The sequence below is a fragment of the Mesoplodon bidens genome (assembly GCF_964165515.1).
Source record: "Mesoplodon bidens genome assembly, chromosome: 1".
NCBI classification, from domain to species: domain Eukaryota; kingdom Metazoa; phylum Chordata; class Mammalia; order Artiodactyla; family Ziphiidae; genus Mesoplodon; species Mesoplodon bidens.
The window spans coordinates 70,108,389-70,133,669 of record NC_138176.1 but is presented as its reverse complement, the minus strand read 5'-3'; the positions used below and the strand labels follow the sequence as shown (position 1 = coordinate 70,133,669).

General features: G+C 46.5%; 1 protein-coding gene across 2 annotated transcripts in view; it reads right to left on the bottom strand.

Moving 5' to 3' along the window:
- STK32B (serine/threonine kinase 32B) overlaps nucleotides 1-25,281 on the bottom strand; it is a gene marked incomplete at its 3' end in the record, with an annotated part of 352,809 nt that overhangs the window by 51,143 nt on the left and 276,385 nt on the right. For both annotated transcript variants that reach the window (XM_081233695.1, XM_081233696.1), the window contains exon 5: nucleotides 15,741-15,778. In XM_081233695.1, the coding sequence (XP_081089821.1) occupies nucleotides 15,741-15,778 (38 nt within the window). The remainder of the gene's footprint in view (nucleotides 1-15,740; nucleotides 15,779-25,281) is intronic.

The window sequence follows — 25,281 nt, the reverse complement described above, 5'->3', positions numbered from 1 at the left end:
GAGGTACAAATGGGTGTAGATATACAATGGGATAGTACTCAGCCATAAAAAAGAATGACATTTTGCCATTTGCAGCAACATGGATGGACTTGAAGGGCATTATGCTAAATGAAATAAGTCAGACAGAGAAAGACAAAAACTTTATGATATCACTAATACGTGGGATCTAAAAAATACAACAAGCTAGTGACTAAAACAAAAAAGCAGCAGACTCACAGATGTAGAGAATAAACTAGTGGTCACCAGAGGGGAGAGGGAAGGGGTAGGGGATAAAAAAAAGGGTTATTATGGGATTATAGGAAATCATGTGTGTGAAACTTTTGAAAACTGTGAAGCACGACAGAGTTTTTAAAACACATAAAGTAAAATAAAATCAGCTCTGAGACCCCTGAATCCCTGATCTAAATGCAAATCACTTTTCCTTCTGTTTGTCATCACATCATCTTGTAAAAATGGTTGGACCTTCACCAAATCTGAGAGCTGTGTTTGGGATGGTGGGGCTTAAATACATAGGTGGGTGGCATACACAAAATTGGGACATTGGGAGAGCCTGGAGGGCACCTCCAAGAGATGGACAGACCCCCACTAGAGCAGGTGCAGAGGCCTGCTGAGAGGTTCATGGGAGAGGCGTGCCTGATGTGATCAGCCATGGTGGACAGAAAAAGCACCAGTGGTGTCATGTGCAAATCCCAAATCTCAGGCTCAACAGCCAGCACCGATGTGTGACTAAGCTGCTCTGCCAGATGCTCTGTCCAGCGCCCCCGGGTGAGATGCAGCAGGAGGTACTCAGTGATGATCTGTAGTACCCTTCAGCTGCTTGTGGATGAAGCTTAAGTCACCCAGCCAGGCCTTTGTTGGGAACCCTTTCTGGCCAGACACACAGTGTCCCCACCCAGGTAGCATCTCTAGAACGTATCCAGTCTGCTCCAGCCTCTGGGGCTGGGATGAGCATCCCTCCCATTCAGCCATCCATGGTCCTATCTGCAGAGAGGCAGTGCAGTGCAATAGTTGGGTGTCCAGACTCTGAGACAGGCTGCCTTGGTCTGGGTCTCAGCTTTGTTGTGACCAGCTGTGTGACCTTGGGCAAATAATCTCCCTGAGCCTTGGTTTTCTCATCTGTAAAATGGGGATGATGATAACAAACTATCCATCTCAGAGGGCTGTTGGGAGGAGTCAGGGAGTTAATACATATGAAATGGTTAGAGCATACTGACACACATGAAGTAGGGAATTTCGTATTAGCATTTACTCTTAGCAGTACTGTCCTGCCAAGGCGTGGCTCCAATCCCCTCTCCAGCTAGGGCCAGTCCACTCCTGCATCCTCTATTGCCTCATTTTTAATACTAACAAACAAGTAAATTCACAGTCCTGTTTTCCACTGTGAGGTATGTGAAGGTAGGTGGACATCTGAGTCATTTCTGCACCCCACACCTGAACAGTTCCAAGCACAGCAGCACGACTGGGAGGGAATTCTGGAATCTTCAAATATGGATTTTATTTGGTTTTCTTTCACTTCTCCTCCTCTTAAAATTTTTTAACATTTGCATTATGAAAGTAAAGCCAGCTCATTATAATAAATCACAGAATACAAACATGTGTTTGAATCTCTCCTTTCCCTGCCATATAACCACCCTGATTCATACAGCTCCTCCATTATTTCTCCCTTCACTTATGCAAACGTATATCCACATATGTTAGGACTTTGGTTTTGTTCTTACAATAAAGAGCTCAATACTCCATGGGTCATTCTAAGAGTCACTTTTGCATTTAACCATGTATTGTGGACATATTTCCAAATCAATATACGTAGGTCTACCTATGAGATCCACAATCCCTACCTCCATTCGAAATCCATTGTTTTGTTTTGTTGTAATTCATTTAGTGATAAAATCTGACCTGGAAGTCCTCTTCATAGTTTTTTAAATTTATTTTTAAAAATAAATTTATTTATTTTATTTATTTTTGCTGCGTTGGGTCTTCATTGCTGTGCGCGGGCTCTCTCTAATTGTGGCGAGCAGTGGCTTCTCTTGTTGTGGAGCACGGGCTCTAGGCACATGGGCTTCCGTAGTTGCAGCGTGTGGGCTCAGTAGTTGTGGCGCATGGGCTTAGTTGCTCCACGGCATGTGGGATCTTCCTGGACGAGGGCTCGAACCTGTGTCCCCTGCATTGGCAGGCAGATTCTTAACCACTGCACCACCAGGGAGGCCCTTCATAGTTTTATTTATTCTACTTAGGGTGAAAAGTCACGTTTTGCTACAGAAATATTTATATATTTGATTACAAGATGCTCTCCAAGCCTTGCTACGTAGTATACAGTACATGTTACATAATATACAGCATGTATTATTTTAAAATATTATTATATGTTATGTTAGACACATTATTTTCATATTATTATGATATATATTACTTAATACAAGTATATATTTAAGTCTGAAAATATCTGAATTATGAAACCATATCTGGCCCCAAGAGCTTCAGATAAGAAATTGTGGACCTGTATTTGCAGAGTATTCCATATATGGTTATACCATATTTTATTCAACAATTCTCCTATTATGGCACTCAGGTTGTTTCCAGTTTTGTTTGCTTAATTGTTTGTCTTGTTCTTATAAAATATGCAGCAGTAGTATTCTTGAACTTAGCTTTACATATTGGTACTTTTATTTTGACTGGATAAATTCCCAGAAGTGGAAGTGTGTAGTTAAAGGGTATGCATTTTATGTTGCCAAAACTTACAATTTATGGTACTATAAACAGAATATGAGTGTGTATTTCTCTGCACTTTTACTAGCACTAACTGTTATCAATAATTTTACTTATTGGCTATTATCAATAATGGTGATGAAATGTTATTTCAGTGCTGATGCGGCTGCATAGTTTTCATGTGCCAGTATCCCTGCGAACTGCCTATCTAGAATATTGGTCAGTTTTCAGTCAGAGCTCCTTGACTATTCAATACATTTACCCTTTTCTCTGGTCCATCTACTGCAAATAACTTCTAGATTATTGCTTTTCTTTTGACTTTGTTTATAGTATCTATTCCATATGAAAGTTTAAAGAATTCAAACAATATATTATTTTTATAGTTTCTGAGTATTATTTTTCTTATAACTTTCCAGTTTCCAGAAACCTATTCTACCCTCAAGATTTTACATGTTCCTAAATATTTTCTTATAATATATATATAATTTATATTTTATATCAATATTTAAATCTCCCAACCATATGGATTATATTTTTCTATATGGTATGATACAGATTCTGATTTTATTTCTTCCAAATAGATAGCCATTTGTTTCAACATTTATTGAAAATTTCATCCTTTCCCAATAACTTGTAATGTGACCTTCATTTTACATCAAGTCACACATATATGTGGATTTGCATATGGATTCTCTCTTCTGTTGTACTGACCTATTGTTTATTGCTGGACCAGAACTATACTCATTTCATTACAATAGATTTGTAGCCCATTGTAAAATTAGATGAGAGTGGTCACCCTCATGACTGTTTCTTTTCCATGTTTTCTTGGAAACATAGAAAAGAATATTTATTCTTAAATGTTTATTTGTGGAGATGAATTCTGTCCAGTTTTAGGAGATACTCCCATTAAGATTTTGAGAGGAATTACACTAAGTTATGCATTCATGTGAGAAGTGTGGACATGTAATCCACCCAAGGTCATGCTCTGTCTTTCATTCAGCTTTATTCCTTCAGTGTATGTTTAGTGTTCTCTTCATTTAGACCTTGTAACTCCCTGGATAAATTTATTCCTAGATATTATATAGTTTTGGTCACTATTTTGAATGAAGATATTTTCCTTTTCTTTTTATTCCTAGTTGTTTTTAGTACAATAAAAAGCTCTTAAGTTTTGCTTATTTATCTCCTATTTGGCTACTCTATTAATCATCCATAGTACAGGATATTATCTCCCAATATCCCATCTCCCCTTCTCAGATAGTAATAGAATTTTTAACTGAGTTCATGCTCACCCACTTAAAGACTATATTTCCCAGACTCCCTTGCAGCTGGCTGTGGTCATGTGACAAGGTTCTGACCAATGGGATATGAACAGAAAGATATTTGCAACTTTCAGGATATTTCCTTAAAGGGAATGAGAATTCCCTCCTTCCCTCCACTACCCCCCCATTCTGTCACCTGTTATGTGAACTTGGGGGGATATTTTGGGCCACACAGATGAGGAGCAACAAAGTAGAAGCAGCTTGGGTCACAGTAAATGTCAATGGAGGAGAGATTAGACTTTTACAAAGAGAAAACTACTTCTGTTTCATTAAAAAAAAATTTGTGAGTCTTTGAAAAGCAATTGTGTCTCTCTTAACTTTTACAACCCACTATTAATTTTGATAATTTTTCTAGTGAGCCTTTTGGTGTCTCTAGGCATAGAAGCATATCATCTGCATACAATGATGGTGTCCTTTCCCTGGTTGAAGGGCTTAGAGCACAGTGGTTAAGAACGCAGTCTTTAGAGTCAGATTACTCAAGAACAAACAGCTGTGCTCCTGTGTGGGACATCTGCTGTTTGTGGCCACTCACATCCCCTTATCTCAGCAATTACTCATCCCTGCACATCTGGCTGTGGAATGGGGCATGTGGCTCCAGCTGCAGCCAGCCAGGCTAACCTCCCCCTTTGGCTCTAACAGTTGGCTCAGGGTTGGGCATATGAACCAATTGGGGCCAATGAAAACTGGGGAGATGATTTTCTAGGGATTCAGGAAATGAAGAGTTTTCTTTCTTTTTTTTCAGGAGCTACCTAAAGTGATATTCTCTGCCTTTGGCCAGTGTGATGTGGGGATATAACCACCCCCCTGCCCCCCGAGGAACAGTAGAACCCATTGGCTTCCACAAAGAAAGACAAGCTAAAGATGAAGCCTATCCTTGGAGAAGGCAGAGCTGCAAGGGTGGCAGAGAAATGGTGCCAAAGCCTGAGCGAACCCTGCCTGAAGCTACATTCCACTGGGCTTCAGCTATACAAGCTAAAAAAACCCCTTTATTGCTTAGGACTATTTGAGTTGGGCTCCCTGTTCTTTGCCACACACTGCTGGTGTCCTAATCGATGCAGACACTTACCATGAGATTTGGGCAGGTTATTTCACTCTATAAGCCTCTGACTCTTCTAATATTAATAAGTACCTTGTAGGGTAGTTGTAAGCATTAAACAGGGTAGATAGGGACTGAGAATGTGACCTTTGAGCAAAGACCCAAAGAAGAGAGGCAGCAAGCCATTGGACTTCTGGGGGAGGAGTGTGATGGCAGAGGGAATGCTCAGCACAAAGGCCCTGCAAGGGACCAGCGAGGGGGCCAGAGAGAGAAAGTGGGAAAGGGGCTCAGATGGCTTTTACTCCAAGTGAGAGGGTTTTGAGAAAGAGAGATACAATCCAACTCACTTTAGAATCACTTTGGCTTGTGTATGGATTGTAGGGGCAACAGTCAAAGCAGGGAAACTGATAAAGAGGGAGAAAAAAAACGTACCCCCCATCTATTTAAGCTGCTGTTGTTTAGGGTTGCATAACTGGTACATAATTGGTGCTGAAGCGCATTTACTCCTTTAAGTACTCTTATGGGGGGGTGGGTATGGCTACCCTGTTTCTCACAGAAGAGTAGCCTGAAGCTCCAGAGACCAGTGACTCATCCACGGTTAGCAGCTGATACGTGGGAAGCTGTTTGTCTCCAGCCTCTTCCCGGGCGGGTGTTTCCCTCCGCCCCACGCTGCCCCCTTCAGAGCTGTCTCACAGCCCAGCCCTTACTTCCTTCCGGCCCTCTGGGGTGGAGAATCTGGGGCAGCTCTGAAGCCGACCAATCTACAGGGAATTCACGTCCAACAGGAGCGCCAGACAGCAGAATTCCACTTCTGGTTTCTGTACCGCGTGAGCTGATGAGCTGTAACTTCCCGGTGTGTCTCTTTAACGGTTGAGTCAAGATGTGGAAAGTGAAAATTAGTGCCATATGAGGTCTCCGAGTTCCTTCTAAGGAGAATGGAAATTTACTACAAAATGTGCAAATATGAACTGACTTTTCAGCTATTGGTTTTCTGTAAATTAAAAACATTCAAAATTCAGGGAGAGAAGGAGCCCAGGATATTGTGTGAGATCTGTTAGTACAAGTTTTAATGAGAGAATCAATAATCAATAATCATCCTTCCAGCCCTGTTTATGAATCCTGAACTCCAGCCCTGCTTCTCTCCTTTCTCTGAACTCATGGAAATTCATCACACCTCCAAGACTCTGATACCATTTGGAATGCTTTTTCCTCCCCCCTGCCTGGCAGATTTCCATTCATTCTTCAAAACCTGGCTGGAGAGTTATATTACTGCTGGATGCACATCTGACATTTGCTTGCTTGCTTCCACTAACAGGAGACTCACTACCATGAGGGGTGTGTGTGTCTTAGTTGGCTTGGGCTGCTAAAACAGATTACCGCAGACTGAGTGGTGTAAACATCAAGCATTTATTCTTCACAGTCCTGGAAGTTGGAAGTCCAAGATCAGGGTGCCAGCATGGTCGGGTTCTTGGTGAAGGTCTTCTTCCTAGTCTACATGACAGCTTTCTTGCTGTATCCTCACATGGTGGAGAGAGAGAGAGAGCTCTGGTCCCTTCATCCCCTTATAGGGCACGAATCCCATCATGGGGGCTCCAACCCTATGACTTCTTCCAAACCCAATTACTTCCTAGAGGCCTCAACTCCAAGTACCATCGCACTGGGGGTGAAGGCTTCAACATGAATTTTGGTGGGGACACATTTAGTCCATGGCAGACTGACTAGTTTAGGCTTCTCCTCTGGACCCCGACCCGTACCTCCACAGTCCCCTCCATTGTCATTCCCATGCTAGCATGCACCATGTTGTATCTGTCACTTTGTCCATCTCCTTGAGGCCAGGAATCCTCCCTCATTCACTTCTGTGTCCCCAGTACCTTAGCACTGGCCTGACCTGGAAAAGGTACTTATCAAGTGTTTGTTGACTGGCTGATCAACTGACCAAATAAAAGACTGAATGAAGGAAATATGGTAGGCAATCCCATCACCTTTCTTCATTCTTTACTTCTTCAGGCTATCATGATATTTACAGGTGCTGACAACACCCCATTTCAAGTTTTGACTTTTAAAACTGCAGCAATGTCACGTTTTCAGCTGGACCTCAGCTGATGGAACTCAGCCACCCTCTCTCCAAGGTTTTTGTAATCACTGGAGCCAGTGTCAGGATTGGCACCACGAGGACCTGTAACATGGGCTATTATTTTCCGAGTACAGAAGTACTTGACATCCATGTGACTCGGAAAAATTCTCACTCATTTCTTCATTCACTTAGCAATCATTCAATGAGCACCTCCTACCTGTGCCTATGGGTGGAGGGGGCTTGAAACTGCAGACACTAAGGATGTGCCAGTTACCTGTGTCATGGAACTGGGGGCGGGTGGGGTGATGGAGATTACACGGGGCTAAAGTCCCATCCACAGTCCCCTCATTGGGGTATAATTGGCAATGCAGAGAATCTTCTCAGTATTACCAGCAACAGGGACTCCTACTTCGAAGACTGATTCCTGCATCTTCCCTATATATTCCAGGAGAAAACATCCAAAGCCCTCCTGAATTTTGCTGACTTTTCATTTGTTTCTTCTGCAGCTACATTGCACAAGCGTCTACTCCTGCTCCACCATGCCACCTCCCTTCCCTTCTCCCCTCTCAGCCCCTGTAATGAAATAGCCCCAAACCCACGTGGGTATTTACCAAATGAGTGAGGGCAGTGCAGTGCTCTCACTGAGACCGACAAGGCCACAATCCAGGAAAAGATGGGGTCTGCTTGGGAGGGGATAGTCAACCCAACGGCAGGCTTTGTTTACTGCAGAGTGAGTTCTCTCTAGATCTGTCCTCAGGAAGCCAAGATTGGATTCGTGGCTGTGAATTCCCGGGAGTGAGTGCTAAGGTAGTGCCCACCAGAGGGCACTAGATTGGGAGTTAGGCTGACAGGGGGTCCATGTGTAAGAGATGATCTCCTCCCACATTATTTTCTGCCTTGTTTCCCTGGAATTTGGAGTAAAGCCTCATGGGAACAACTATCCCCACCTTAGCTGGTTTACAGGGTCTACATCATGCCTCAGCCAGAGGTCACAGTGGTGCTGCTGAAAAGATGCAGCTGGATGCCCAAGAGGATGAGAACCTTGCTGTAGACCCAACTGCCCCGCCCATGACAGGCTCACATGCTCACTGCTAATAATATCTGTACTTCCAAGATGTCAGTGTGTTGCTACCCTGGCTGTGATACTTCCCTCAGGATCACACATCCTGGGCACTGTTCCCTCTTCCCACTTGTCTTCATGGAGATGACAGTGAATGTACTGCAGGACAGTGGCAGAAAGAGAGGGTGGGGGTGGGGTGAGGAGAGGGAAAAGGAAGGAAGGAAGAAGAAAAGAAAGAAAGAAAGAAACCAAATCAAATTCCAGGGCACCAGCTTATCCAGGCTTCATTTGGCTTTACCTCAACCAAAGATTGACTCTGTTTTGGGGCACACCTTTGCCTGATGTAGAATGAATGACCCTCTGATTTTCTTCTATTCTATTTGATTTGACCTCCTCCCCTATCTTGGACATGGGATGGGAAAGAAGGACTTTCAGAACAATCTGTGTGGGACTCTCCTGGTTGTCCAGTGTCCCCCGTCCAATGCAGGGGATGCTGGTTCGATCCCTGGTCAGGGAACTAAGATCCTACATGCCGCAGGGCAACTAAGCTTGCGCGCCTCAACTACTGAACTCACGGGCCTCAACTAGAGAGCCCGCGTGCTGCAAACCACAGAGCCCACGTGCTCTGGACCCCGCGCACCACAACTACAGAGCCCACACGCCCCGGAGCCTGTGCTGCACCACAACTAGAGAAGAGAAAACCCGCATGCCACAACCAGAGAGAAACCCGCGCACCACAACGAAGAGCCTGTGTGGCGCAACGAAAGATCCCGCGTGCCTCAATGAAGATCCTGCGTGCCGCAACTAAGACCGACGCAGCCAAAACTAAATAAAATAAATAAATAATAAATAAATAAATCTTCAAAAAACAAAAGAATCTGTGTGCTTCCTGCTCCCCCTGTGCGGGGGTGAACAAACAATAGCAGGGTACAAGAAATGCAACACGTGTGGGATTTTTTGAGCTCCTAGGCTGAGATTTGGGGGAACTCCCACCCAAGACGAGTTTCAACGCTTTCCCCCGGGATATACTGTGATTTCATAAAACCTGCCCAGCCTTCACACCCTATTTGATTTGATGCTGCTTGGAAACCGCCTCCCCCAAGGCTTTTGAGAGGGCTCAACAGTTCTGAGTTTCTTTCCCCTTTTCTCTACTTCTGTGGCTTTTAATGTTAAGTCACTAGATTTGGGGTTAATTAGTTACTGCAGCATAGCCATGGCTACCTGATCAATCATTTCCCTTCCACGTCTCTGTATGTAATTTTATGCAATCATACTAATCACAGTGAATTAGGTTTACAGAGAGGTTTTTATAAACTTTCTCAGCCATGATTTGCTCTTTGCAATGACTGTGAGAGGCACGGGGATAGAGACTATCTTTTGATACCTAGCATCCTTTTCCACTCCATTCTTTCCTGCTTCCTGTATTATAAGGACCAGAAAGAGAGAAAAACCACATGTCCTGACCCTCTTGCAGCTAGGGTTCTGGACAAGATTTAGGTTCTGCCTTTCAAGTGCACTCAGGCAAGGTCTGGAAGCAGAAGGAGAATGCCATTTGAAGTCTGGAGTTACACTGTCTCAAGTCAAGGAAGTATGCGTGTCTCCAAACCAGAAGCTGGCAAACAGAACTGACACACACCCTTCCCTGTCACCTTCAGAGGGGGCACAGCCCTGCGGACACCTTGACCTCGGGTTCCTAGTCTCCAGGGCTGTGAGACAATACATCTCTGCTGTTTATTGCCTCTCAATTTGTGGGACTTTGTTCCAGCACCCCTAGGAAACTAATACAGGGGGCTATTTATTGGGGGTCCTCAGAGATTCCTGCTCTGGGTCTTCAGGACTTTAAGACATCACACTGGGCTAGACACTTCCATTCCCAGCAGTCTTCAGAAAGAATCTCATTACAAACCTCCCAAGGACTCCAGGCTAGCTTTAAGCCACATTCCTAAGCTTTATCCTTAAACTCGTCTAGAATAATGACACCCACTGTTGGCCCCTCTGACTTAGCAGAAACACCTCTGCCCCCCAACTTGCCTGGGTGGCTTTTCCCACTTCCATCTCAGCTGCTTCAATCCCTGCATCTGAGGCTTCAGAATCAACACACGCCTGATTTGTTAATTTCCTGGAGTCTCGTGATGGGGATGTCACAGCACATACAGTGTTTTGACAAGTGATAAGGGGGTGTTGCTGCTGGCCACTGCCGTTTTGGGGAACACTTATCACACTTGCCGACAAATATGTCAGCAACAGATGGAGAGGAAATTCTTTGAAATAAGTCCAGTGAATGAGTGCTCTGAAATAGAGCCTGTTAATAGAAAATTTGAAGTGAAGTCAACAGATTAGGAGACAATTGCCATTGAAAAGATAGTTGTTTGTTACTCACAGTTCCTAAGAGGAGGGGGTCACATCACACCATGTGGGCCCCCCCCCAGGGAAGCACTAGCGTTAGTCATGAGACAGAGGGAGAAGGGAGAAAATGTGGGCAAGAGCCTTTCTGGCGGTTTCTGTGGGAAGGAACAGGCAAGGCAGGGCAAGCAGGCTTAGGACTGGCTAGTCTGAATAATTTCAGGGGTTCTGGGGCACAGGAGCTGTCCCTGGCTGTCTGGATCCTGGCACTGGGGTGTTTAGGGCAAGTGGATAGTGGCCTGGAGTGTGCAGAAGTCAAGCATCCGATTACAGGAAATAGAAGACGTGGTGAATACAATGAGAAAATAAATTCATTCTGCTGGCATGGCTGCTGTGTCACCTGTTACTAAAGATCCAGGTGAGGTTTCTGATCCCCAAGCGCCCATCCCGAGGTCCCTGAGAAAAGAATGAGTTCTACGCCTCACAGCCTGCTGTCCTCTGGCCAGTGGAGCTTTCTCCCTTGCCCTCTGGAATGCTCTGCTCTCAAATGCTCTGGTGCCCACACTCTGGAGGGAGGATCCGGAAAGCCCTCCCTCCCCCTCCCCCTCCCCCAGCTTCACTGCCCTTCTGCTCCGGCACAGCCTCACCCTTGCCCGTCCCAGCACTGACCCTGCTGGGTCGGAATCACCTGTTTACTTTTCTGTCCCTCCCTCAGCCCTGGCTACACCTTAGAACCACCTGGTAACTTTAACCCCACCTTCACCCCACCACCGCGCCCAGCACTTTCTCCTGCGAGATGAGTCAAGTGAGTGCCTCTGCGGGCGGGACCTTGGCATTGGCACCTTTTACAGTTCCTGGGTGACATGCAGCCGTGGCTGAGAAGCGCCACCCTAGACCACGATGTCCTCGGCCCCAGGGGGTCTGTGTCCTTGGGTCGCCTGTCACAACACCTGGCTTATGGCCGGTCTGCAAAAGTGAAGGAATTACTTTCTTGCATACGGAAGAGGACAGAGCTACAGTTGTCCCTCAGTATCTGCTGGGGATTGGTTCCAGGACCCCCACTGATACCCAAATCTTTGGATGCTCAAGCCCCATGTATAAAATGGTGTAGAATTTACATATAACCTGGGCACACCCTTCCATATACATTTTTTTTTTTACTTATAAATACCTAGTACAATGTAAATGCTATGTAAATAGTTGTAAGTACAATGCGTATGTTATGTAAATAGTTGCTAGCTAGCAGCAAATTCAAGTTTTGCTTTTTGGAACTTTCCGGAGTTCTTTTCCTGAATGTTTGCCACCTGAGGTTGGTTCAGTTCGAGAATGTGAAACCCCAGGTAAGAAAGCGGACAGTATATGGTCAGTACATTTTGACCAAGGGTCCTCAGTAGACACTCAGGGCAAAACGCAGGCACTGCCCTTCTGTCTCTGACTCCCGGCTCTTTGCTCATTTGGGGGGAAGTCAAGCTCCCGTGTGTTAAAGACCAGCCCCCCACCTGCGCATCTGCTGCATGATCGCATTAATCTCCGCAGTTCCTCCTCCTCTGTATCCTTCCTTTTGCCATGTCATTTGGCAGTGCCCAACCCCGACCCGGTTGGGTCTTGTGAGTTGCTTTGCCCACTGGGATGGCAGCAAATGTGATGCAGGTGGTGGCTCAAGTGACTGGGCTTTCCCTGCCTCTGTTTCTGCTATGGCCACGCAAGGTCACACAGGGCTGGCCTGCCAGAAGGTGAGCCGTGAGGAGCTAGGCCGAGTTGCCCAGTCAATGAGTCAAGGTCATAGTGTACTAGCTGGTAGCCAGGCGACCCCCAGACATGGGAGTAAGCACAGCCAATGTCACCGTAGCTGCCTGGCTGACCCTGCAGGACCTCAATCTTAGGAGCAAGCCCCGCCTACAGGAGCTTAACCCCACAGGCCTGTGAGCTAACTGGATGCTTCTTGTTTATGCCATTAAAGTCATGTGGTTATTCATCACCCAGCAATATTGTACCAACAGAAAATGAATGCAGTCCCTTCCCCTTCCCTCTACAGTTTTAAATTCCCCATTTCCTAGAGCACTTTGCCCTCAGCCCTAAAGCACTCTCAACTCTTCCTCTCACACTGTGCTATGATGCTACATCTTCCTTCAACTTCATTTTACCTCCAGGTATGGTCTCCCTCTGCTTTTGCTGTTAGCCAAGAGACCCCAAATCTCAAAGTACAATTAGCGCCCATTCTAGGCGATAAAACCAGCCTGAAAGATCAGAAAGCAGAGCAGGCACCGGGGGAGCAGAGACACTTCTGTGAGAGCCTTGGATTTTGTATAACCAGCAGATCTTGAACATTTTAAATAAAATATGAATGCATTCATTTAATTACGCTTATAACTCACTGTAAACACAGCAACCAACTTGTTCTCTGAGAAAACACTTAATGAGATCCATCAGCAAACTCTTTAAATAGAAACACATAGTTATCTGTTTTGTAAGCTGGTTTTTTTTTATGCATTTAACAACAGGGTAAGGAGATCTCACGTACAGCATGGTGACGGTAGTTAATAACACTGTACTGTGTGGTTGAAATTTGCTAAGAGGGTAGATCTTAAATGTTCTCACCACTCACACAATAAGAAGGTAACTATAAGAGGCGCTGGATACGTTAATTACCGTGTGTTGTTAATGTCACAATGTATATGGGTATTAAATCCTCATGTTGTACACCTTTAAAAAATCACATTGTACAACCTAAACATATACAGTTTTTATTTGCCAGTCACACCTCAATAAAGCTGGAGGGGGAAAAAAGGCAACAATGACTAAGTAAGAAAAAATGAAAGAAAAGCTGATGAGCATCTATCTCCTGTCATAAATCAGGGAAAGGAAAAACATAGCCACAGTCTCCTCTCTTGTCCTTCTCTCCTAGGGGAGAAGATTTGTGCTTTTTGAGAATTCTCTGCTCCTGATTCTCCTTCTGCACTGCCTAAAAAGGCACTCATGGATGCTAAAGCTGGTGGAGGGGAGGGTATCAGCCATTCACATCTTAGTATGGAATAGTGTTCAGTGCTCTGTCTTGACAGCAAGCTTGATGAAAAAGGAGCTTAGAGAAGAGAGGAGGGTTCGAATCCTTGGGGAGCGTGTGGGATGCTGCAAAGCCAGAGGGCAGGGTCAGGACACTGTGTAAGGCATGTGGGAGGTGGTGAAGGGTGGGGAGATCTGGGAGGAAAGTGGGAAAGGGCTGAGGGGGAGAGGTGAGGACGAGCACAGAAGGGGAGGTAGGAAGGGATGGACGGAGATCCAGGAGCTCAGGAACGAGGGAACCCAGAGAAGGCTGTGTGAGCTCTGACCCGAGGCTGCAGCATCGGGCAGGAACTATGGCGTCAGGCAGGCCCTGGTTACCCCACAGGCTTGCTGAGTCTCATTTCATCCTAGAGGAACTGGCTGAATTATTCCTACTGCTTGGTGTTCCTGCCTTGATTTTGCTTCTGGAAAGCTGCCCAGGGCCTGAAAGGTCTTTGTCCAAAAGTCTCTCTCAAGTCTCTAGGCAGGGGCCGTGAGGATCCCAGCCAGAACCCTGCCCTCCACACCCCTGGTTTCCAGGACAGCCCTGCCAGGGGTCCTGCATCACCCAGCCTGTGCCTCTTCTTCCTCCACCTCACCTGCTTCTGTGATCTGAGCAGAGAAGGGACAGGAGAGGCTGAGAACTATAAGCTAATACAAGCCCTCCTGAGCACCTTTATGTCCTGGTGCTGGGACAGTGGCTGATCCTCACCATCTTATCTTAGACCTTTGCCACCCTGCAAGGTGGTATTACTTGTTTTGCAACTTGACTGAAGACACGCAGCTAGTTGGGGGACCAGCTGAGACCCAGGTCTGGGGTTCCTGCCTTTTAGATACAAACTGGGGACCTTGATTTGCAGCCTCAGCTCTGCTCAGTTTCCCCCTGGCAACCTAAGGTCATCCTTGACCTTCCATTCGGGGGCACAGGGATTTCACCTCTCTGCCCCAAAGCACTTGGTCTGGTTTCAGCCTCTGGCGGGAGACTGGAGCCCAGATGGTCCCATCTACCACTCCCACTCTGTCTCCCAGTACCAAGGGGTTTATACAACGAGGTAGGATTCCCTGAGACACACTGGTGACACACACAAGTCCTAGAGGGGCTTCGGCCTGGAGCCACAGCCTCAGCCTGCGGGAGGGAGTGGGGGAGGTAGGTCAGAGGAGCCGTGTAGATGAGGCGGCAGACTCATCCCTGAAAGATTCAGCAGCACATCAGAAAAATCCCCACCTGCTCACTCCAGCCCACAGCCCTGAAAGCCCTTGGGAGATGAGTTCCTGAAGCAACATCAGGGAATTTAGTCTCCAAGACTGCCATGATGGTTGGCTGCAAAGCTGCCTTTGGCATGGACTGCAGGGGACTGTCAGTCATTGCTGGGCTGTGCCCTGGACTTGTGGTCCTGACTTGACTGGGCACCACATCCCTGGGACTGACTCAGAACACAGAGGCCCAGGTTCTCTAAACAGGACAGGGTCTGGCCTCTGATTCTTACCAAGTCCCCCAGGGGATTCCGATAAGACCAGAGTTGGAGAGCCGCTGACATGGAGCCTTCTCCATGGACCAGCAGTGTCAGCCTCAACTGGGAGGTGTTATAAATGCAGAATCTCAGGTCCACCTCACTCCACTGAATCCGTTTAAGAAGATGCCCACACTCCGTACACACATAAAAGCTTGAGAAGCCTGGATGAGGGAGGGCTTAGAGGATTACTGATTACTGATTTCTAGCTTGCCAAGCACACCCTATCACATTTGATCCCCATGACAATCTGGAAGATGGGTATCATTTTCCCCATTTTACTGAAGATGACGTTGAGGCTTAGAGAGGTGAATGACATTTCTGAAGCCCCGGGTTCACAGGTTGGAGAGCAGGGGTGGGAGGCTCAGAGCTTCCCAACCTTGTATCCCATTCCCATTTCTGCCCTGTTGTCCTCACACCAGGACGTGAATGGTGATGTCTTTAGATATGAAACCATCAAATACATTGGACTTAACTCACCGCAGCAGGACACAGACCAGAAATTTACACAGGTGTTCATTCACCAGGATTGAAACAAAAGAAGGCTTTCTAGTCAACCCTAAACTCCAACTCACCAGGACCAGGACCAAATTCCCAGAGCCTCAAAGTTCCCACTGAAATAGTCTCTAGAAAGCGTTCATAACAGGCTTACCGTGTTCATCCAGCAGTATGTTGTCTGGCTTGATGTCTCTGTAAGAGAAAACAAAGAAGCTGAAAATGTATTTCTGGAGCCTACCGAGGAGCACGTGACAAACATGACAACTGGGGATAAATGCCTGACAACACCTAGAGTGCTTGTCTCTCCCCCGGCGTGAGGGCTCAGACAGGGAGCGGAAGAGTGATTGTTATGATAGTGGAGCCCTGTGTTCTTGCTTCCTTCCCTTTCCTCTTCCTGGAACTGCAAGTGGATTGTGTGAATATTTTTCTCCTCAATATTCTTAATGATTTCTGGCCTCTTGAGTCCCAGGAATGACTGCTCACTGAGCACAGGGGCTCTACTGGTGGGTACAGACACTTATCCTTCCTGATGGAATTTAGCCCTCCCACCTTGCTAGGTACTAAACCTCCCAGGTGTAATGGTCTCTGCTCTATAGACCCGGGAACTGAGGCTCTGGGAGGTTCAGTAACTTGTCCTGGTCAGCCTTGTCCACAGCCTCTGCCAGTTTTTGTACAATCTCAGAAGATTTGACATTTATTATAAAGAAGTGACTGGGGCTTGAATTTCTAAAATCTGTGATTTTTACATGGAGCTTTGGAAAGTGTATGCACGTTCATGATGACTAAATCAGGGTTGAAGATGTCAATTCAGTTTCTTAAAAGACCACACCCAGCAATCAGCTGGTTTTTGTACAGTCTGTGAGCTAAGAAGGGCTTTTACATTTTTAAAAGATTGTAAAAAACAAAACAAGACACACACATACACAAAGCAAAAATGAAAAGAAATGTACAACACAGACTGATGTGACCCTCAAAGCCTAAAATATTTATTATCTGGTCCTTCAGAAGTTTGCTGATCCCTTTTGCACACAGCGGGCCATGTGCAGCGAAATCTCGGCTGGGGAGTTTCTGGAAAATTCTGCTCTATGTCATCACTATAGCAAAGGGCTCCCAACTCCAAGCTGTGCTTTTTAAAGGCAGGGGTTTTGCTTTCTTCACTTCTGCACCCCTAGCATGGTGTCTGTCACCAGCAGACACAGTCAAAGAAAAACCAGGACAGTAGTTAAAGCAGTAAAGACAGATTTTATTCAGTTGCAATCACCAAAGGGGAAAAGACAGCTCAGCATAGAACTGGGCTCAATTCTGAACACAACGGGGACAAGTGGGGATTTGTAGCCGAGGAGCAGGTGGGGATCGGTGGATGGAAAGTTACTAAGAGGAGACATCAGAGGTGAGGGGGGTTCAGGATTCCTGCTGATGGCAGGCCAGGGTGATCAAGCCACCCAGGGGATGAGCAACCTGATCAGAGGATGATCAGGTCGGGAGGATGGGGGATTCTGGCTAAACCAATTTAGCAGGTTCTTGCTAAGACCGGATGATGCAGAGACAAGACAGAAGTACAAAAGACGAGGTCGGGTTTCAGAAGAACTCATCAGAAGAGCCTGAGTAGAGTTTGGGGGGGAAAAGAACCTTTGTCAACACACAGGAAACACGGAAGAATGAATGTGAGAGAAACACAGCCTTGGAGAAACTCAGTGGACAGCTTCAGCTCTGATTTACCCATCATTAACATGCATACACTTTCCAAAGCTTTGTATTAAAGCCATAGGTTTTAGAATTGCAAGCCCCACTCACTCATTTAGAGTAAATGTCAAATCTTTTGAGACTAATGACAGCTTTCTTCGAAATAAAAAGCGATTGCTCCTGAGTTTATCAAATAGCAATTCTACCTGAAAACACACCATGGTTATATTTGTAACAATATGAGGTAATGCCTACGCTTTGGGGAAGAAAGATACACTCAAACCATAGCTTTAAATTTTCATTTTCATTGTGACTTGTGAATACTGATGAGCATTAAGCCAATGGAACCCCAGGTGCCAAGTTCACAAACACATGTCCCTGGTGAACAGAGATTGGTCGTTAGGGGAGTCCCCAGGGGGAGGATGAACTGGAGAGCTCACACAATTAAAACAAAAGACGGAAGACCTGGAGTCAAGTGTTTGTGGCTCAAATCAGCAAACACTTGGCCCCTGTCTAGGGCCTCTCCCAGGAGGGTTTCTCCAGAAAAGGTGAGAGAAGGGAAAATAAATACTTGTCAAGAATGAAAACACAGCAGCAAATATTCAAGAGCATCCTTTCTTTTTTTTTTTTTTTTTGCAGTACGCGGGCCTCTCACTGTTGCGGCCTCTCCCGTTGCGGAGCACAGGCTCCGGACGCGCAGGCCCAGCGGCCACGGCTCACGGGCCCAGCCGCTCCGCAGCATGTGGGATCTTCCCGGACCGGGGCATGAACCCGTGTCCCCTGCATCGGCAGGTGGACTCTCAACCACTGCGCCACCAGGGAAGCCCAAGAGCATCCTTTCTTTAAGGTGTCACTAGAACTACAATGACTTTCTTTGGGGTGTGTGGATCTCGGAGGCGCTGGCTGTGGACCAAGAACATGAGCCCAAAAGGCCTGCAAGGTCCTTGGCCTGAGCTGCCGCCTCTGCTGATGCTGAAACTGCCCTGTTTCGGCGTTTTCTGCCCACCCCTCTCCTTTTCTTCCTTGTTCATCCCTCACTCCCTCCTCTGACTTCTTCCTTTTCCTTCCAGGGCATTCCCGGGAGAGTCCTCAAATGCTTCCTCCTGGCAGGTCTGGGCAGAGAGCTGGGGACACAGTCCCTCCCCTCTGGAAGCTCAGAATCAGTGGGAGAGGGAGACATGCAGGTGGGGTGGCACAGAAGCCACGGTGCAGGGAGACTGCTCTGGAGCCTGGGGGAGATGGAACGGGGGCAGCTGGAGAGGGAACAGCCAGCCAGGGAATCGCATGGACCAGTGGGGACCAGGGTATCAGAGCCAAGAAAAGATGGGGCAGTGGTGGCAGACCTAAGGAGAGGCGACCTTGTGTAGTAGGGAGAAGAGTGTTCCCCCCAGAATTCACGTCTACTTAGGACCTCAGAAAGTGATATTACTTTGAAACAGGGCCTTTGCAGTTTCAAGGAATTAGTTAAAGATCTCAAGATGAAATCACCCTGGGTTTGGGGGATCCTAATGCCTGCCGTCTTAGAAAAGAGATGGAGGTTTGGACACAGACACAAAGGAGAGAAGAGGCCATGTCAAGACAGGGGCAGAGACCACAAGCCAAGGAGAATCAGGACCCCCCCAGGAGCTGGAAGAGGAAGGAAAGGATTCTCCCCTGGAGCCTCTGGAGAAGGCTGACCCCACTGGCACCTTAATTTCAGTCCTGGACGGAACCGTGAGGTCACGAATCTGCATTTTTTTTAAGCCACCAATTCTGTGATAATTTGCTGCAGCAGCCCACAGGAGTCTACACATCTGGCAGAGCAGAAAGAGAGCTAATGAAGGAGGTGGGTACATGTCAAGTGGCAGCCAGCTTCCCCCACTGACCACGGTGTGACCTTGGATAGGCCCACCATCCATCAGAGCCCGCATTCTGAAAGGCCTCCATTCATGGTCTCTCATATCATGAGGACCAAACAGGGGCACAGATACGAGTGGCTTGGTAAACTAGACCCCATGACTCCAAGGAAAGAGGGTGTCCTGCCTAGGCGAATCCTGCTCGGGAGCAGACTGTCTGCTCGGCGCCTCTCCTGCTATCAGGGTGACATCCCTGTGCCTCAGCTTCCTTTGTGGTGTGGACTAAATGTCTGACACGTGCCTCTGTGTCGGCCCTTAGCACGGAGGGGAGTCAATGGCCCTCAAGCATCTTGGGGGCATCCCTTCCATGGTCGATGCAGAGACAACACAGAAGTACAAAAGTACATTAAAAATGTTTTTAATTGAAGTATAGTTAATTTACAATGTTGTATTAGTTTCTGGTGTACAGCAAAGTGATTCAGTAATATATATCTCTATATTTTTTTCAGATTCTTTTCCATTATAGTTTGTTACAAGATATTGAATATAGTTCCCTGTGCTCTACAGTAGGCCCTTGTTGTTTACCTATTTTATATATAGTAGTTAGTATCTGTTCATCCCAAACTCCTCATTTATCTCCCCATGCATCCGCACAAACTTTCTCCTTTGGTAACCATAGCTTGTTTTCCGTATCTGTAAGTCTGTTTTGTATATAAGTTCATTTGTATCATTTTTTTTTAAGATTCCACATATAATTAATATCATGATATTTATCCTTCTCTGTCTGCCTTACTTCACTTAGTATGATGATTTCTGGGTCCATCCATGTTGCTGCAAATGGCATTATTTCATTCTTTTTTATGGCTGAGTAATATTCCACTGTATGTATCTACTACATCTTCTTTATCCACATGGCCAGTGGGGCTGCAACAGTGAACAAGGCAGACCCAGCAAATGGAACTCGCTTCTAGGAGGCTGACAGGAGCGAATAAGTGACACGACCCGAAGTTGAGACAAGTGCTCTGAAGAGAACAAATCAGAGTCTAGAAAAAAGACCTGTTTTTGGTAGGTGGCCAGGGAAGGACTTTCAGAAGACGTGACATTAGTTTGACATGTGAATGACAAGAAACCGTTAGACGCAAGCTGGGAGCAGGCTCTCATCGTGCAGATGAGTCCACGGAAAGCTGGGAGGGTGAATGGTTTAACCTGTGACATCTGTCCAGCCTAGGGAACAGGACAAAGGTGGTGGGGTCATTCCCATGATTACAGGTTATCAGACTGAGTCCTGGTGGGCTGGAGCAGGAGTGGCCACATGGCAGGGACCTGCGGGCACCTCTAGGAGCTGAGCGCCAGCAAGGAAATAGGGGGACTTCATTCCTGTAGCCACAAGGGACTGAATTCTGCCAACAACCAGGAGAGCCTGGGAAAAATCCAGAAAGGAGTGCAGCTCAGTGGACACCGGGGTCAAAGCTTTGTGACACCCTGAGCAGAAGAGCCAGCTAAGCTGTGGCCAGACTCCTGACCTGTGGAAACTCTGAGGAAATACATAGATACGAGTTTGTTTGAAGCTGCTCGTTTAGTGGAAATTTGTTCCGCAGCGACAGAAAACTGTTATGATAGCTATATGATCTTGGGCAACGTACTCTGAGCCTCACTCTCCTCATCTGGAAAATGGGAATGACGGTCCCTATCTGACAGTTGCTGGGCGTATACACGGAGGTGCTATCACGCAAGGCTTAGCAGGACTCCCAGTGCGTAAGAAGTGCTGAAATAAGTAATGATGAGGGTCCTATCTCTGCTCTTTAAAAGGAGATAGGGAGGCCTCAGGGGTGGATTCTTGAGCTTTTAGCAAAGTGAATTAGATCTCTTTCATAGGAGACTCACCAGGCAGACTCCTGCAAAGCCTCACGTAGGAGACGGGAGCCCGATTCATTCGGGATTTAATAAGAATAACATTGTATGGGCAAAGCATTCTTATCAGAGCCTCTAGGTTAGCGGGTTCCAGGACCATTTCCTCCAGTTCCACTTTTCACATTGATCATATCTCAGCCCAAGCACGTCATCCTGCTGAAAATGGGCCTGTGTGTTCAGAAAGGGCATTAGAAGCATTGGGAGGATGGGCCAGTCTGTGACGTTTTCTGAGGACAGGCCCATAATTTCAGAGCTGGGCAAAATGACACTTTGATAGAAAGTGTGCATGCGAGGCTATAAAACCTGGTTCTGCTTTTGAATTATCCCCTAACCCCCAAATAAGACAAAGCATAAAATGTCAGTTGGGCTATTTAAAAAAAATAATAATAAGCACAGAAATGGCTCTGATCCAGACTGCAAAAAAGGGCCGCGGGGACATTTCTGCACGTGTGCCTTTGCTGGGGGTCTCTGAGTGTTATATGTCCATGATCTTATGCAGCAATAAAGACAAATGAAAACCTGGTGGAAAAAGAGTCACATCTGTGAAATGAAATTCTGTGGATATTTTACCCCTAGAGAAAGAACATGCTGTTGACATCACAGAAGTAGCAGGAGGAGGTGGACACACAGAGGTCATATTCCAGTCCCGAATTTGCTGGCCCCGTGGTCCTGGCACAATGCCCCGGGCGAGCCTCAGTTTCCTCAGCTGTAAACTGGAAAATAACACATACTCCACGTACTTACGGTGATGATTTGTTTGTTTTAGTCATTTTTTTGCCCATTGTTAAAGCGCCTAAACCTACATCCTAACTATTATAGGAGCTTATCTTTATCGAGTTCTGAAATGCAAATTCGATAGTTTCAGTCGTGTGATCCAGAAACTTCTGTAGTTCCTCACTGCTGTCCAAGGAGTTACATGTAAGGCATTACAGGCAGGACTGGGGACAGGAGGAAGGATGGCCAGCTCTGGGGCTGGAGAAGACTGGTCGTGCCGGAGTGGGGCGTTAGAGGTTGGTGGGTAGAGGGAGATGGGTTTAGACAGGTGGGTTGAGACCACTTATGAGGGGCTTTATTTGATTATGGAGCCAACTTCAGGTTGTTAGACTTAGGAGGCAATACCTGGGATTTTCCTCCAGGCTGGCTGGTACTAGATGATTCCGTTTGATGTAGGTGGGCTTTTATGAGAGCAACCAGCCAAGGGCCAGGCCTGTAGGATGCACGCCTGTTGTTAGTAGCAGAAGGAGCAAAGACATTTCAGTCTTGGGGATGAGCTACCAGAACGGGCACTGGGGAGGGAGGCTGGATGCAGTGACTGAGCCAGGGTTGAATGGGTGGGATTCACCTTGGCTGTGGACCTCTGTGGCCAGCTGGCACCCATCCAGCAGCAAGCCGATGGGGGACAGGAGCCTGATGAACTTGGTTCTCACATTTTGGAATCTCTCACCATATTGGTGTGGACTGTCCTTCCAGAAACTGGGTACCGATTCTGAAACCGCATATTGTTGCTACTCGTTAGATTTCACTTCTTCCTCCTGTCTCTCTCCTGCCTCCTGTGGAGGGCAGGGACCATGTACAGCCCCCAGCCCCCAACACGATGCCTCCACATTATCAGAAGTCCTGATACTACTCACAGCTGCACTTCCTGGAGAGCCTACCGTGAATTGGGCACCACGTGGGCAGGTCACGCGGGTTTCACAAGGAGTGTGGCTTCTCTGGATCAGGTGCTGTGGCATCACCTTCTGTGTCACCCTGCTCAATTCTGACACAACTCTAGAGGCAAGTATCACTCACTACTCCTATTTTATTGATGAAGAAAGAAGTATTTACAGAGGGTCAAAGGTCACATGTCAGCAGACAAGGCCCATTCTCAACTTGCCTCTAGATCAATGTTCTCTACCTGGGGGAAATACTCAAGAAGAAAATGAATCTCATAATTCCAGGAGCATGCCTATAATACGTATGTTATTTGATAAGCAAAGTTATGTTACTTGGATTTCAGGATATGTTTCTTTATTACAACACCCACATACAAGGTTGTATTTCTTTTTTAATATGACCCGAACGGCTTTACAAAACATATATCTGTCCCTTCTTATATAAATTCCCTTAATTGCCCTCTGGTACCCACAGTGCTGGTGGCCGGTGTCTGGGATTCCATATTCTAACATAATCTCAAAAATAAAAAGTGAATGCTGAGATGTGGCTGTCAACTTTGAAAACCATCAACTGAGGCCATCAAAGAAAACTAGCCACCACTACCACTGTACTTGTACAAAAAGAGGGAAAGAGGAGCCCGGAAGAGTCATAAGGACACAATTTCAGAATAAGGCACAGCTGTCACAGGCCTCAGGCCCATTCCTGGAGAAGTGTTTATTATTTTTTTAAATTTATTTTATTGAAGTATAGTTGATTTACAATGTTGTGTTAATTTCTGCTGTACGTACAGACAGGGACGACCATGTGAGGACACAGGGAGGAGGTGGTGGTCTACAAGAAGAGAGGCCTCAGAAGAAACCCTGTTGACACACTGACTTTGAACTTCCTGCCCCCAGAATTATAAGCAAATAAACTTCTGTTGTTTAAGCTACCTAGCCTGTGGTACTTTGTATGCAGCCCAAGCAAACTAACATGGGTAGGTAATATTATTATCCTTATTTTACTGGACAAGAAGACTGCAGCTGAGAGCAGTTAAACATTTGCTCCAGGTCACAGAGTTCATGGTAGAGCCTGGATGTACCACTTAGAGACCCAGGTCTTGATTTAAAGGTATGGAAACAATTTTTAAAATGTACACACAGCCTGGTGAGTCAGTTCTTTCTTACATCTGGCTTAAAACCTCTTGCTGCAACTCAAATCATTTTCCTCTCACTTTATCCTTTGGGAGAGAAAGTGCATCTGGTCAAGCCATGCTTGGGGTTTGTTGGTTTTTCTTTCATCCTGCAAAGAACAAGCATCAGCATGGTTGACATTGATTCATTACATTCAAAGGCTACGCCACTCCATGGGGCCTGGGTGTAAACTTGGTTACTAAGGCAATTGCATTCGGCTAATTGCCAAGTATACCTCATGGAGAATTCATGAGTTTCAGGATTTACAAACAGGTTCAGGGATGCACTGGGCTCACTTAATTCCTTCATGGATGGGTGAGGCCAACAACACGCTGCCCTAGACACAATGAGGGTGTCGCCTTCCCAGGCAGGTCAGGAAGGGTCCGTGAAGCCCAGGCAGACCCACCCAGCCCAGTTTTATTTCTTTCTAGTTGTTCTAGGAACACTAAATTACAAAGGTCTGTCCATGAGTCAGTCTGTGAACACCTCAAGTTAAGCGCCACTGCACAGCATATGGAAAACAATAAAAGTGTGTAAGAAGGATAGGGTGCTTGCCCATGCCCTGCAGTGACCGCAGGACAGCCTGTGATGATGGATAAAGCTTTAAAGCCCTTCACACGTGAACTCTACACCTGCCTGGGTCTCAGTTTTCCTCATCTGTAAAATGGGGATGAAATGAAATAATGAACGTAAAGGACCTAGCTCAGTTCCTAGCATAGAGTTGGTGCTCAAAAAATGGTGACCATTTCCCCCACCTTGACCCACCCTTACTTAGCAGGGAGTTTAGAGGGAACAGTATGGGGTAGAAAAGGAGATGGAAGAGCCGACCCTGAAGATGATTATGACCATCCTTCACATGTACACAGTTGTACAGCTCACAAAACCCCTTCCCATACTGTAATTCGTTTAACCCACATGAATGCCCTGTGGAACAAGCATTATCTCCTTTTCATGGACAAGGAAGCTGAAGCCTAGAGAGGTGAGGTGACTTCCCATGGTCAGAGTTAAAAGTGGCAGCAGAGGGATTTGAACCCAGCTCTCCTGATGCCCAATCCTCTTTCCATTTCCTGGGTGGGGCAGACACCCAGTCCTCGTGTCCGTGTGCACGCTGTTCCCTGGCCTGGAGATCTCCAATCGCCTCCTGGCCAGCCCCTTGCATCTGGTTGCCCTTGCTCAGCCGCCACTGCCTCTGAGAAGCCCTCCTTGAAGTCCTAGATGGTCCCGGTCACTGTCCTGCATTTTCTTGTTCCCTGAACTTCACTGGCTGTGACCACAGCCAGTGTGTATGTGTGTGTGATTATCTGAATGATGTTTTTCTTTCCCAAAAGGCTCTGAGTTCCATCGAAGCCGGGCCCACCTCTAGATCAGCAACCTGGCATGACGCTGAGCACAGACTGGGCTTTTGACAACTGCTGACTAAGTTTCTACATCTATAAAC